Here is a 15,270-nt window from a genome sequence, read left to right as displayed (position 1 = left end):
CCTATATGCACTTTCCCCACACCCTCAGCACTGCACCTGACTGCCTTCAGTTTGAGCTTTTTACCTGATAAAAATGCAGAGGGAGCGGGACCCGGTGCTGAGGCCCCATCTGTACAGCCCCTTTCCCCATGGTTGATGTGCTGTGTTTGTGGACACAGGCTAGTACATTTGCTTTTCAAGCAACTGGGAAAACCTATTGGTTCCCCCCCCACACCCCCACCTTCTTCACCACTGGAGATCTCTTGAGGGTCTCCAGGGATCCCAGGTTCCTGAGATGGGGGCTATCTGAATGCCAGGCCCTGCTTGGAAAGGACCGATGTCACAACCTATGGCTGCTTTTTCCCCATCGATATTTTTGAAGCTTTCAGGCTCTTAGCACACGATTGTGTATGGAAGTGGCTCCATCTTGCTTGCTGCTGTCTAGGGAGTTGTGAGCAACCAGGAACTATCTCTGTAAGGCACAACCACAGTCGTCTAGGGAACATGTTCCTTCCCACCGAGACTGGGCTCCAGAAAGACTTGTTTGAAAATGCGTGCATGTTTTCCTGACAGTTCAGTGTATGCAGGGGGCTTCCCTCCCCACCCCTCCTCCTCCTTTATGACACAGAAAACAAGCTCTCATCAGGAAATGCCTGGAGAGTGTGGATGGAGCTTTAGGAAAAGGCATCTTTGGTCACCTGCAAGGCCTTCCTTTGTTATTGCTACTTTACGTTTGTTCACGGTTTGCATGTAGCCTATGGAGAACAAGAGGTTATCACGGAAAAACCCGTTCTGCGTCTGCACCTGGTGGGCTGTGACCGTGGGTTGGAAGCACAACTGCAGTCCAGGACCCTCTCCCACCCCTGCCTGGCACAGACCAGGCCTGCTGCAGGGAGCAGCTGGTCAGTTCATGACCGAAAATTCAAGTGGGCTCTGGCATCAACTGGACATCAGGGCTTCCCTGATTAGCTCAGTTAGTAAATAATTCATCTACAATGCAGGAGACCCTGGTTCAATTCCTGGGTCAGGAAGATCCGCTGGAGAAGGGATAGGCTACCCCCTCCAGTACACTGGCATGGAAAATTCCATGGGGTCACCAAGAGTCGGACATGACTAAGCGACTTTCACTGGCATCAACAGACATCACCCTGCACCCAATATTCTGGGATCCCTGTCCCTGTCCCCATGGTCCTAGGTTGGCTCCCTTGGTGTACTTCAGGGTCGGCTTCCAGGCTGAACTAGGGGCCGAGCTGGCTGCATACAGAGCATTTTCTGGAACAAGCACTGCACCCTGCACAGGAACCTGCCTTCTCAGAGCTCCTGGGGACTGGATTGGTAAGGCTGAGCTTTCTGGGGTGTGCGGAAAATGATGAGCCAAGGGCATCAGGGTAGTGGGCCACCAGAACAATTTGTGCTTGTTGTTCAGTCACTCAGTCATGTCTGACTCTTTGTGACGCCATGGATTGCAGCACACCAGGCTTCCCTGTCCTTGACCATCTCCCAGAGTTTGCTCAAATTAATGTCCATTGAGTTGGTGATGCCATCCAACCATCTCATCCTCTGTTGCCCTCTTCTCCTCTTGGCTTCAATCTTTCATCCCAGCGTTAGAGTCTTTTCTAATGAGTCGGCTCTTCGCATCAGGTAGCCAAAGTACTCGTCCCCTGCAAAGCCTTCTCCCTCTCCTCCATGTAAGGCCTGCCAGTTCTGAGCTGGTGTCTACCCCTTGGGCCAGTTATATCCAACTTCTTAAACTGGGCCATTTCAGTTCCCTCCCCTTCCAGGGCCTCACCCATCAGAGAAGCAGTTCTGGCAAATAATGAATCATAAATTTTATTTCAAAATGTAAACGTCACTAAACATGCATACACGTTAAAACAATAAAATTTACAGTTTCGTTAATTTTTTTTTCTTTTTGCATAGGACATCATTACAATATAGAATCTATGCCTTACAAAATACATACAAAGTTTTATCCGAGCAAGCCAAGGCCAGATTGGGAACTGTACAACTGTAATACTTCACTGTAGTGATCCGGGAAAGACGAGACATGGCCTTCGGAAGCATGGTGTGGTGCTGGTTAAAAAAACAAAACCAAACAAAGTGTGCTCGATGGAAATGGTCTTGGACCCTTGGAGTCTACCATGGGGTTTGGCAAACAATCCCAGAGAAGCTCCATCAATGGCTTTGGGAAGAGGAGGGGCCGTCTGTGAAGTCTAGGGTGGCTGAGACCCCTAGTGCACCCAGCACACAGAGATTCCCGGGCGGATTACTGGCCTGTGGGAGCCATAACGGCCCTGCCCCCAACAATGCACAGCTGCTAAGCTACCCTCCAGCCCTCACGGTCCTCGGTGCTTGGCACAGGGACTCTCCAAGGTGAGCCTCCTGCCCACAGGCCCAGAGACAGGCACCCTGACCCAGGAATGGACCCTGGGAGGTGGCCCCCTGCTCCAGGGATGGCAAGGTGGCCTGGGACAGGCGGTCCTGGGCTGAGTAGGGGAGACAGCCTTCACCCAGACCTCTGGTTGCCTGGCAGGCATTCGGCTTGGTTTCCAAACAAATATGTGCAGCAGCCTGTCATCATAACACCAGGAAGACATCCTGGAGCCCTGGGAGAAGGCTGTTCTTGCACCCCTCCCCCACCCCCCATGTCTCCTGTGTCCCCCACAGGGAGTGTAAGGTGTTCAGGGCAGGGGAAGCAATTTGCTCTCATCTGTCCCTCATAAAAGTAGTAAGGTTTTAAAGCTGCACGAGAAGGGGAGAGGCTGGGTGGGGCCGGGGGCACACTGCAAGCCCCATATGGCAAGAAGGGTTCAGTAGAAACCAAGCACAGCCCTGGGCTCCTGCCTCCCACCACATCCAACTCTTCTAACTGATGAGACAGAGTAGCGGGCAGGAGGAAGGTCTTCTCCCTGAACGGTGTTCAGGCATTTATCAGTAGTAAGCTGGACGGTGCATCTGAGTTCTGATACAATTCTCTGGAATGTGTCTGGGACAAACCTTTGAAGCTCAAGTCTTGGAGTCAGGATAATCAGTTACAGGACCTGGCTTTCCCCAGGGCAATCCTGAATTCAAGAACAGTCTCGGCCCATACCCTTGATTTTAGCTTTGGAAGATATACGGTCACCAGAATTGAATGTGGGATCTTTGGACAGCAAAGATGTGGGTGACCTGCAGAGCATTTCTTACAGGCTGCAGTGTGACCAACCCATCAATCTTCAAACCCTTCAGCACTGAGTCTTTGAATGACTTTGTAAAAGGGTTAAGAAAATTAAAAAGAAGAGAAAGTGACAGCTGTTGGAAAAAAAAAAATCAGGTAGCCTTGTAAACACAGCCGAAACCAAGAGCTGAGCATCAAGGGGATGCTATTGCTCAGGTCATGCTTCCCTGCTGGGTGGTCCTTCGCTCGCTGAACTCAAGGAGTGAGTCCCTTGGGGTGCTCTGACCCTGCAGCCACCTTAGTCCTGCTTCTGGCAAGAAAAGCGGCCTGATCTTCTGGGGACAGTGGGCTGGGGGGCAGGAGACTTGAATGGAGACCCTGCTTCTGCCACACTTCACTTGGACCCCAGAAAGCCACCAGCCTTGTCCGTATGTCCCAACCAACAGGCTGGGGGCCACTGGTGGTCTGCTGTCTGTCCCTGCCTCTAAGTTGCCTCCCACCCTGCCACCCCGGTCTAAGCTGTGACCAAGAGCGTGGGGAGATCTGGGGACCCCAGTGCTGCTGCTGAAGTGTGCACCTGGAGGCCACACCCTGGCGAATCCTGCACCTGCCTGGATGCCTAGCCTCAGAGTAAAGGGGTAGCCCTGCACCTCAAGTGCAGTGCATGGGCTGCAGCAGGGTGCAAGGCAGACACCTGCAGGATCACATTCCCATCAAGGGCACCACTACCCATGCCCACACAGCACCCCATGGCCTACTGTGGAAGGGGCTCATCTTTCTTCATGGCTATAGTACAGGGTAGGCGTTTGGGGTGCTGACAACCCTAATATGGCTGATGCTGAGGGCTTCCTTGTTTGGGACAAGGGCCAAACACCAGCCCCCAGGTTGAGCCCAAGGTCACTTGTAGGCCTTCTTGGAGGGGAACCTCGGGCAACCTTCATTTTGAGATCTCTGCCCCCTTGGCCTACAAGAGTCAGCACACAAAGGTTGGAGTTTTCACTACTGTTTTCTAGGAGTTGTCACACTGAAGCCAGCAAGCATGGCCATAAACCAGAAAAATGAAAGACCCTGAAACAGACCTGGGCCGGGAAGACATTCTACTTCTTAGAAAAAAAATGCAGGCTGTTCAGCAGGGTCCTCCACCCACCCCTACCACGGTGCAACCACTTCCCACGGGGGTCTGAGGGAAGGAGGCCCCGCACTCCCTCCTTCCACACGTGATGATGAGATGCTAGCAAAAGCCCAATTGAACCTAGCCTGAGATGCATGGATTTTCCCCACCCTTCAAGTGAGATGAATTTTAGCCTCAGATGAGCCAGTATGGCCTGCTGGCTGGAGCTCCAGGCCAAGTGCTCCAAGTGCCAGCCAGTTCTCTCCAGATGCCCGAAGGCAGAGAAGCAGCAGCCCGTGTCCTGAGCCAGGCCCACTTTGGAAGGTCCGCACCCTGCCATTAGACCAAAACTGCTTTGGGAACGAGGACACACTCATCTGCCAAAAATAGCCCGTGCCTGCATATTTCTGTTTTAAGGCAATGTTACCCTTCCATCTAGCAGACGGAACAGCCCTGGGTCACTTAGAGGAAAAATTAAATTAAGTGCTCTCTTTGGGAACAGCAAACGCCCACTTTCCCTCCCTCCCCCACCCCCCTCCCCCCTCCAAAACAAACCAGCTCTTCTTTTATTCCAAGATGACTGGGTTTAGAGTCCTTTCCCCTCTTCCTATGTGCAGAGAGACGTGGGCTCTGAAACCCTCTTTCCTCGGCAATGCCACAGCCAGGTCGCGAGAAGACACCAGGCTCCCGCAGGGCACGTGGCCCCCCTCCCTGACTTTGGGGACCGCGTGGGCAGTGAGCGCACCAAAGAACTTTGGAATAAAATTCCTGAACCTGGAATGTGAGTTCCTGAGACATGAAATGTATTCGGAGTGTGGCTTTCTCGGCCCCACACAGAAACGGCTTTGGGAGGGACCTCCAAGGGCCCTGCCGGCCTCACTTGGGGACTGGGCGTGAAAAGCTCTCACCCCTGGTGCTCAGGGCACTGCTCTGTTCAGGTGTCCAGCACATTCTGTTCTCTGTCCTGGACCAAATGCGAGCAGGGCTGTCACCCAGCCCCAACAGAGGCCAGGGTGGGGCCTCACCCCCATGCCGCTTCTGCCCGACTCCCATGCACAGCAAGAGTGATACACCTGCCCACCTCGTACCTGCCATGCTCTCAGAAGCCCCTATCACACCACTGGCTGACCCCAGCTGACATAGCAGAGTTAGAAATGGGCACCTGGAGTGCAGAGGACGGCAGTTGCTAAAGACATGGGGCGCCCATGTACTCTGGAGCCGCCCAGGGCCCATGAGCACCAGCTGGGGCTGGGTCTCTGGGGCTCCTCCATGCTGTACCCCTCATTGTGATCGGGTGGGGGCAGAAGCAAGATGGCCACAACCAAGGCACTCTGGGCTCAGGGAAGCCCTGCTACGGCCCTCTGAGGTCCCAAGGGTCATTCCTCCTCATTGAAATGAACAGAGGTCTCTGCAAGATACCCCAAGTCCTTCCCAAACCCACACTCCTGCCCCAACACACACACACATACACACACACACATACACACACTATCCTGGGGACTTGTATTTACAGGCCCTGACACCCTGGAGGAAGGCCAGGGAGGTGCCTGGGCGGGGGCTGCCCCAGCCCTCCACAGGGGAGCATGATGGAGCCTGCCTGACCCACCTGCCCGGGTTGGGGCTCCCGGAGAGATGTCCCCAGCTCTCTGCTCGGGAAGGCTGGCAATGGGGACCCTATACCCCAGTGCCCCAAGGCTTGGGGTGGGCTGGGGCCTCCCAGGTGGGAGGGGGAGACCAGGGAGGGAGGAGTCCAGGGGACACAGCTCATGGAGAAGGTGAGTGTTCACTGAGTCTCAGCTGGGGACACGGTGGGTCTGAAAAAAAGTACTTCCCACAATTTCTGTCCGGTGCTCCCCGGGGAGGAAAGAGAATGTATGTTCTCCGACTGCATTTCCCATAGCGTCTGCCTTGCTATCCCCCAAAGTTCCAAGTCACAATGTTCCGGTCTCTTGCTACCGAACAGTCTCCGTGGAGTGCTACGCAAGGCCACCACAGGCCACACGCACAGAGCCCCGCTTTACCCACCGTGTCAAACAAAGGCGTCTCACGAGCAGGGTCAGTCGGGAAAAATGTAGGAACTGGATGCACTGGTGACACCTTTGGACATCCTTGTAGGAGCCAGTCAGAGGACGTGGTATAATAGTGGAAGGTCCTGGCGCCTTCTGCGGGGACACAGCATCGCAAAGCCGTGTGGACATCAGACGGTGCATCGGTCTGCCCAACCCAGGATTGCATCTCTGCTTCCAGCGCTTGAGAGGGACCTGGGCAGGGTCCCCGAGGTGAGAACTGCTCCCCTTGCCCATCACGGCTTGAGGTGTCCCTTGGAGATCTCTGCATTCTTAGCCCACTGCCGCTGGGGCAAGCCTGAGGCTGGGCAGGGGGCAGGAAGAGGGAGCCGTGGGCCCTGCTCAGGGGTCTGCCCTGAAAGCACAAGGCTGGTGACCACTGCTCCATCTGCTGCCCGTGGGGAGCTCCACCTGCACTGCTCCGCCCCCAGTGTGTGCCCACACCTTAAAGGAAACTCCAGAGTGGAAATCTATGTACAGAATAAGGCGGCAGGAAGGGGGCGTCCTCACTGACCTCATGGAACATGTCCATCCCTGAGAAAGTCGGGGGGGGGGAGGGGCGGGGCGGGCTCAACACCGCTGAATCTCACCTGCGTGGGTATGTCTCTTGTGCAATTGTGGATGGTGTTTTTTGGAATTTTTTTCATTGTGGGTTTTTTTTTGTTTATTTTTGTTTTTTACAAATTTGACACCTGAGGTGAAGAAAATTGTTTTTTTTTTCTTGTTGTTGTTGTTGTCGTCGACTTCATAAAGTTCTCTTTTTTTCCCTCTCTTCTTATTACAAAAGGAAAAGACACGGAATCACGAGAAGTGAGAGCATCTGCTCATGGCTGTGGTAAGGAGGCGGGGCCTCAGGGCGTGGCGTGGCCTGGTAGGGGCGTGGCTTGCCACGGGCCCCGCCCCACGCGCAAGCGCTCAGGGCGAGCTGGCTGGGCTGATGGTGGGGCTGCTGGCGTCCGAGCGGCTGTAGTCGCTAAGCGAGCCGGTTCGCGAGCCCCCCCCGCGCCGCTGCAGCATCCCCGGGTGGAAGTTGGCGTGGCGGCGCGCGTGCTTGGTCAGGTGGTCGCTGCGCATGAAGCGCTTGTCGCAGATGGGGCAGCTGAACTTCTTTTCCCCCGTGTGTGTGCGGTAGTGCCGCGCCAGCTCGTCGGAGCGCGCGAACTTCTTGTTGCAGTCCTGCCAGCTGCAGGCGAAGGGACGCTCTCCTGCGGGCGAGAGGGCTTAGGGTCAGTCTCAGCGCACACCCTAGGCTGCCCCGCCCTCCCTGCGCCCCTTCCTTGGCGCCCCACCTCCGCCAACCTCCATGTGGGCGCCAGCACCCTCCTGTCCCGTCCCATCTGCTTCCATCCGACCCCTCCCGGGAGTAAATGACAGGATCCCCTGCGGCCCCCTCAAGTGCGTGCTACCCAGCAGCCTGTGTTGGGTCAGCTGTGCCTCAGCGGCGGGAAGCACAGGCTGGTCCCTGGGCTCTAAGAATGGGAGCTGGGATCGGGGAAGGCTCCGGGAGAGCTCGCAAGCCAGCAAGTTTGGCCACATCACCCTGACCCCAAAGATCACCCTAACCCCACGGAAGCCCTAACTCCAGAGCCTCGAATCCTGCAGGATCTGCAGACAGTTTGCCGACCTCAGCACCCAGCCATTCAGACCCTCTGCAGTCTCCTCATCTGTATTATGAACAGGTCAGGACAGACAATTTTCTGGGACTAAGAGTCTGTTTATGGGCTTCCCAGGTGGTGCAGTGGTAAAGTCTGCCTGCCAATGCAGGAGATGCAAGAGATGCAGGTTGGATCCCTGGCTCAGGAGGATCCCTTGAAGGAGGAAATGACAACCCACTCCAGTATTCTTGCCTGGAACATTACATGGACAGAGGAGCCTGGTGGGCTACAGTCCATGAGGTTGCAAAGAGTCGGACATGGCTGAGCATGCAGGCACTGGCCAAGAGACTGACTGCAGCTCCAGCTAGAGTCTGCTGCTGTTCCTCTCTGAGAAGTTCCAACCTGGCTAACAGTCAGCAGAGGAGACTGGGGGTGACACCCAAGAGAGGAAGGGGAGGACAGCTTAGAGCAAGAGGCAGGCCAGCCTTCACCCAGGCAAACTCTGAACCACACACAAAATAGGCCTTAGTTGCACAGGGAGAACCAGCAGGGAGTTCCTGCACCCTAGAGGGCAGCCTCTGGCACTGGTGGTGGCCACAGAATTCCCCTTCCTGCTGTATTTCTCCCCCTGCTTCCCAGACTCTGGCCCTCAAGCTGAGAGCTGGTCTTTGAAGCCCTTCCATCAGGGCTCAACGGAGGAAATTGACACTGCCCACCCCCAATGAGGCCATCAACCTTAAATACAAACAGACACCCAAAGATGGCCAGGCAGCCAAGGAAAACCAGTGGCACGAAAGGGCAAGGCCAAGAGCAACAAAACCACTGACTCCAGAGGAAAAAGAGTGAAGCCAGGAAACAGAAGAGAATATTAACCTAAAAATTCTGACTAGCATTCTCAAGATATTTCAGACAAAATTTTATGCGTAAACAGGATACCATAAAAAGGAAGTTCAGAGTACAGAGAATAAGTGTTTAAAAATTGAGAGTATTGTTGCCCAAACAAAAATCCCATAGGAAAACTAGAAACATACTCAAGGAAATATCCCAGGAAAATAGAGAAAAACAAACAAAAAAACAGAAACAGCTCTAGAAAATATGGGAATGTTGCGGTGTTCTCTGTCTCCTAGCAGTGCTGAAGCTAAGCTCTGTATGGCTCTGTATGCTCTCCTTACTGACTTTGTTTTGGGTAGAAGGGTGTGTGGGCAGGGGGTTCACAATCAAGCAGGCAAGCAAACCACTTCCCATCTGATAGTTACAAACAGCAGGAGGTCACAGTTCAGAGTCACAGGGAATTGATCCTGTGGGTGCAACATCTAACACAAGACATTATTGAGTAAAAGAACAGAAAAAAATGGAGAGAGGAAATTACCAAAGAAACAATAGAATAGGATCTGTCAGCTGTTGCGAAGAGCCAACTCACTGGAAAAGACCCTGATGCTGGGAAAGACTGAGGGCAGGAGGAAAACGGGGCAACAGAGGATGAGATGGTTGGATGGCATCATCAACTCAACGGACATGAGTTTGAGCAAACTCCGGGAGATGGTGAAGGACAGGGAAGCCTACTGTGCTCCAGTTCATGGGGTTGTAGAGTCAGACACTAATGAGTGACTGAACAACCACAGCAATCTTACAGTAAAAGAAGGAGACAGGAAACTAACATGGAAAGGGTTATCATAGAGGTGGGCGGAATAGTGAACAAAGGCTCCTGCCAAGAGTATCTGCAATGTTAGAACACTAGAAGAGACTGCAGAACTTACTTGAGAGAAAGGGGAGAAGCAGGTCATCTGAGAGGGAAAGAGGCTGGGACAGACAGCAGCCGTCTTATAAGCCGCACTAGATGATAGACCAACAGATCCTCCCAAGAGTACCTCTCACACACTAGCAAAAATAAGAAGAAAAGGAGAAGCCAGGGAAGTGAGTGAACAATGAAGGGTCATCTCCAGACAGGAGTGAAGGAAGAGACCTGATGGGGCACTGGAGCTGTGGGCCAGGAATCACACAAGGAAGTTTACAAGAAAGGGAGTTCCACACACCAGAGAGTATAGTTAAGAGGCTGAATGAATTTTAGGATGCAGTGAAAGCATATAGTATTCTTTGGTTAAAAGAAAAAAGAGGCAATTAGAAACTCCAGGAAAAAGAGAAGGCATACAAGAAAATTGTCTAAATTAGAAGTAAACTAAAATGCCAAACGAAGTGACTTCCCTGGTGGTCTAGTGGTTAAGACTCAGTGCTTCCACTGCAGGGGACACAGGTTCGATCCCTGGTCAGGGAACTAAAATCCCACATGATGAAAACATTTTTAACTTAAAAAAAAAAATTCAAATTCCATCCTAGCAGAATTACAGCACACAGTTGTTATAAAGTACTTGGAAAGGTCCAGCACAGGATATGGTGGTGTCCTTCACATGACCAGTGCTGAGCCTCAGCCCCTCTCTCCACTATGTACTGTCTTAAGGCCTCAGACAAGTCCCTCACTGCCCGCCATGGAGTAAAGAGTGCCCCCACCAAAAATATATCCAAGTGCTTACCCCTGGAAGATGGCAATGTGACCTTCTTTGGGAAAAATGTCTTTCCAGATACGATAAGGTACAGATCATGGGAAGAGATCACAAAGACCAGAAGAGAAGGAAAAGGACTCCAAAGAATGATGGGCCCGTAAGCCAAGGGACTCGGTATCTGGGGTGGCCACCAGACACTGGGGGAGAGAACTGACACTGCCGACACCTTGATTTCAGACTGCTGCCCTCCACAGTGACAGAGCACACTTCTGTTGTGGGTGTTCAAGCCACCCAGCTTGTGGTAACTGGTTACAACAGCCACAGGAAATGAACACAGTGCCCCATCTTCATAGTGAGGTGGAGATTCTACAGGACTGAACTCAAGCAGCCCTTGGCACTGGGCCTGGTACATGCCCAGTGATGACTCCTGAGATGCTATTGTCACTTTTATCTATTATTTTTATCAACTAGTCTTCTCAGATTTGGGCCTGCTTGGAAGAGCCAGGGGTTGGGGGCACAGAACCAACCCAAAGTCACACTCAGCCTTGCTTCCTAATAAGCCCTTCTGTCCTCGTTGGGACCTTGTCCTTTTCAGGGTCCTTCTGCTTACAACTCTGAGAGGCTCCTTAGGTGGATATAATTACAGAGGGTTTCATGATCCCAGGGCAGCAGGGAGGGGTGACATTCAGCAGGATAGAGTGCTGGTGCCTGGCAGCCTGGTGGCAGCAGGTGGGAGGGTCCAGCATCACCACTCAGCCAGCCAGTAGCCCTCAGCCTGCCCAGGTATCAGCAGCACGATGGAGTACAAACATAATGCCTGGCCCTGGGGATGTGGGTGTGATGCCCACAGACACAGCTCTCCCTGCTCCCTTCTCTATTCCTCCAGCAGCCTGTTCCCAGAGGCCAATAAGCCGGTCCATAGACAGACAGATAAACCATTCAGAAGTTATGATTCATGCTGGCTTCGAGCGGCACTGGGTCTGGCTCAGCTGGCCTCTGAGTGGTGACATTCAAGCGGCACCCAGAAGGTGGACCAGAAGCGTGGGGGCAAAGGCAGCATGGACGGGAGTCCTCCCCAACAGCGCTGCTCACCTTTTTAGGAAGGGTGAGAGGGAGCTTCCCTCCCAGGGAGGGAGCTTTTGTTCACCTGGGTTATGTCCATCGACATTTATCACAGAAATTAAAACAAAATATTTAAACTCAAGCACACATTCCAGTAGCTGTCAGAGGGGTGATGTCACCATACATCACACAGCCTCTGGGATATTCCACTGTATTCTTTTGAGAGAATAAAGAACAAATAATGTTACTGTTATGAAAATAGTTCTGACCTTACAGCTCCCTGGAAGGGTCTGCAGTACCTGCAGGTGTCTCTGGGCCTCACTTTGAAAACCTCTGGAGGGTGGGGCTCCGGAGACTGGCCCCAGGTGGCATGGTGGCTGAACTGAATGTGTGTGTATGTGAGGGGTGTACCCAGAGTCGGGCAGGAGGCCAGCAGACCCAGGTCGGGCTGGGGGGGACGGTCCACCCATGCACTAAGTAAAGCCGAGAGGAAACCAAGCTCAAGTTCTGCACCTGCCTCTTTCTAGGATGTAATCAGGACACAGGAGCGGTACCGCGAGCTACCACCGGAGGGCGCTCGGCCCAGCGCAGAAAGGACTCAGACCCCAGACCCCTGAAGGGAGTCCAGGTCTCCTGCAGCCTCTCTGCCCACCACCCCCAACTTCAGAAGCCAGGAGGGCGGCAGGTATGTGGGCCGAGGGGGCCACAGGACAGGAGGACGAGAGACCTTGTGAAGAGAGGCAGGGTGACAGCAAAGGGACTGGATGCTCAGGGAGGAGAGGTAAACTGGAGGAGGGCCAAAGTGATAGTGAAGGGCCTTCGAGATCCACGGACTGGGGTAGAGGCCTACCACGATAGAGGGGTGGTACCCGCCAGTGAATGCTAGGCCCCAAGGAGCCAGGACTGAGGGACGAGGGTAACGGTGGAGGCAGGCTGAGGACCTGCGGGTGCTGATCCTTGGGGATGGAGTGTGGGGACGAGGTGGGGGGCCGGGCCTGGCGGTGTGCAGTTGCGGGGAACACGGTCCCGCAGTGAGTGGGTCGTGGGGGTGGGGTAGGGGCACGCAGGGCGGGGGTTACATAAATGTTCCCTGGCGCCCTGCGAGGCAGCCGAAAGCGGTTGCCTCATCTTATCAGGGAACAGGGCGTCCCACACTCTTGCCCAAGCCGCAGGCCTGGGCGGGGACAGCGTGTTCTTTCTGAGAAGCCACAAGAGACCGGGCGGGAGCCCAGGGCTCTCCTCGCCCAACCCCCGCAACGGCGCCCCGCCCCGGGGCCCGTCTTGCGCAGGTGCAGCCGCGCTCACTAGTGCGCATGCTCAGCTCGGATGGGTCCAGAGACCGCCTCCCGTTTGCCCTCCATCAAGGGCGTGTGCGCCCCGTGACCTCACTCGGCCCATCCCACCTCGGCCAAACTTGCCAGGCTCCACAGAGTGAGGGAGGTGCTGGCTCCAAGACCGACTACGTCGTGGTTCTTTTCTGTGTGTGAGCCCCTGGTGGGCAGTCGAGGCAGTGGTGGTGCCCTGAGCCAGGACCAGCGCCGCGCCTGCAGACCAGGGCCCCTTCTGGGCAGTGAGTGCTGGGCTCTACCGGCCCCAGCTTCGGGGAGCCTGGGGAAGGGAGAAGGGAAGAGAAGTCTGACCTGGGGCCCCGGGACAGAAAAGCAGGTGGTCCAGGGGTGCCTAGATCCACAACAGCACACCTCGGTGAGCACACGGCATCTGTGCGGGTATGTGGAGGATGATGGGGGAGGGGCAGGGCTGGTCCAGCCAGAGGGAGGCAGGGGCAGAGGCCTCCATAGAGAAACAGCTGCTCCCAGGCTCCAGTTACTGGCTGCCAGCAAGCGGCCTGTCATTCATCAATAGATCGCTCCAATCTGTGGTCTCCGGCATGTGTCCGCTTCCAGTTCCTAACCTCAAAACGGCCACGTTCTTCACTCCTGGGAGGCCTGCTTTCCCTCCCACTCCGGGCATCTCGGCAGATGGCTGACCACTGGGGCCGATCAATTGCCAGCCTCCGAAGAAAGCCAGACCGGCAGCCTCAGGGTCAACAGAAAGGCCTGTTCTCTGAGGGGGGAGCTGACTTCTATCTTCTTTAGGAGACCATTCGGCTTCTCTGCTGGTGTCTTACAAACCCACATGGAGCTGACACTTGGATGCCTGTGTCCTGGGGAGTCCAGGCTGGAAGCTCTTACCCACCAATGTACAGGTGAGGGAGGTGAGGCCCAGGAGAAAGAACTGCCACCTGGTGGGATCCCCCTTGCTCTGGGACTCAGCAGGCAGAAGCAGTGATTTCTGCCTGGAAGCTGCCCCTGCAGAGGTCAGCACCTGCCCCTCTCCAGCACCTGCACTCCTGCTCATTTGTCTGGGCTGCATCTCACAGTAACTGTGAAGGTTTAGTGTGAGAACACACATGTGTTCTGAGAAGATAGGCGGTTATCATGGGCGGAGCTCCTGGGAGCGTCCCTGGCTAGACAACCAGCCAGTGCTCATTTCTGCCGAAACTGCCTGGCCCTGCCTGGGGTGCTGCTCTCCTTCAGCAATGCTGTGGTGCATGCATGTGGCTCATCACACGCTCCTGTGCACTCTTGCACATGCCAGGGCTGGCAGGACATGAAGGGAGGTGGTACCTGGCTGGAGACTGCTACACAAAGCCTGGGGGCTCCAGTTAAACAAGCAAATCTGCCTTCTGCAGACCCGTGTGTCTCCACGTTTGTACAGTGGGTGCAGGTGTATTTTTTAAAAATATGTATTTGGCTGCGTTGGGTCTTAGCTGCAGCTCAAGGGCTTGGCATGTGGGATCTTAGTTCCCTGACCAGGAATCAAACCTGTGTCCCCTGCATTGGAGAGTGGATTCTTTTTTTGGGGGGGGGGGGTGGTCTCACAGGTATGTTTATTCAGGACCGAGGGCAATGGCACCACGGCACGTCAACACGGGGTCCCACGTTCCCAGAGCACAGCCAGGGCGATGTCCTGTCCGCGGAAAGCTGGTTAATGATGACCATGAGTTGGTGCAGGGGTGGGAAGCTTTCAAGGCTTTACTTCTTTTATCAGCACTCCTGATTTTATAAACGATATAGACCATCAACCCCGTTCCTACCCAAATCTCCTGGTAAACTTGGGTATAGTAGGGTTTCATGGGGATCCAAACTTTCTTAATAAGACTCTGAAGCATCTCAGCCAAGGATCAGAGGCTCAGGAAGCCCCAACTCAGAACTGCAGACTCGGAAAGGTCTGGACAGTGGATTCTTAACCACTAGACTCCCAAGGAACTCCCGATGCAGGTGTACTTTTAAAGTAGGCATTCTGGGTTGTTTGCCTTGCTTTGTTTTGGAATAGGGTAACTTGGTCCTAAAATTCATGTAGAAAAATAGAAATAGCAAAAAAAAAAAAAAAATCTCTGAAAAATAATATTGAAGTGGGGGGAATGACCACCACATCTACCATGCCATTCGTTGTACAGGCTGCTGACTGGCAGTAGAGCACAGCAGAAATGCCTGGACCAGATTCTAGGACCATAGAAATTATGGAGCAGAAAATGACATCTAAGGCAGGGTTCAAGGGATAGGGTCCAAAAATGTCTTACTCAGGATAACTAAGTAACAATTACCTCTTGCTTCATACCTTAAACCAGGATAAACTCTGAAAGGGTCAAAGATTTAAGTGGGAAAAGTAAAACCACAGATGTTTTAGGGGAAAACATGAGAGAACATTCCTTTTAAATGCTAGAAGTTCTTTCTATGAATCAAAATCTAGATGCCATAAATGAGAAGACTGATAAATTTGACTACAAAAGTATAAAATA

The 15,270-nt window shown here is 53.8% G+C and overlaps 2 protein-coding genes and 1 long non-coding RNA gene across 3 annotated transcripts in view; 1 reads left to right on the top strand and 2 right to left on the bottom strand.

Moving 5' to 3' along the window:
- KLF13 (Kruppel like factor 13) overlaps positions 1,789-15,270 on the bottom strand; it is a 43,092-nt gene continuing 29,610 nt past the window's right edge. The window contains exon 2 of the mRNA XM_018066229.1: positions 1,789-7,518. Coding sequence (XP_017921718.1) covers positions 7,229-7,518 — 290 coding nt within the window. The 3' untranslated portion in view covers positions 1,789-7,228. The remainder of the gene's footprint in view (positions 7,519-15,270) is intronic.
- Positions 12,376-14,159, top strand: LOC108638513. Its single transcript, XR_001919873.1, has 2 exons — positions 12,376-13,195; positions 13,565-14,159. It is a non-coding gene; the product is annotated as an uncharacterized LOC108638513 (long non-coding RNA).
- Positions 14,442-14,704, bottom strand: LOC106503362 (6.8 kDa mitochondrial proteolipid). The gene is given in 2 exon segments (XM_013973051.2): positions 14,442-14,486; positions 14,488-14,704. Coding segments are annotated over 2 exon segments (183 nt in total). The 5' UTR covers positions 14,641-14,704; the 3' UTR covers positions 14,442-14,456.

Source organism: Capra hircus, chromosome 21 (assembly GCF_001704415.2).
Source record: "Capra hircus breed San Clemente chromosome 21, ASM170441v1, whole genome shotgun sequence".
Classification (NCBI taxonomy): Eukaryota; Metazoa; Chordata; class Mammalia; order Artiodactyla; family Bovidae; genus Capra; species Capra hircus.
The sequence above is the reverse complement of the archived record's forward strand: the minus strand, read 5'-3'. Positions and strand labels throughout refer to the sequence as shown.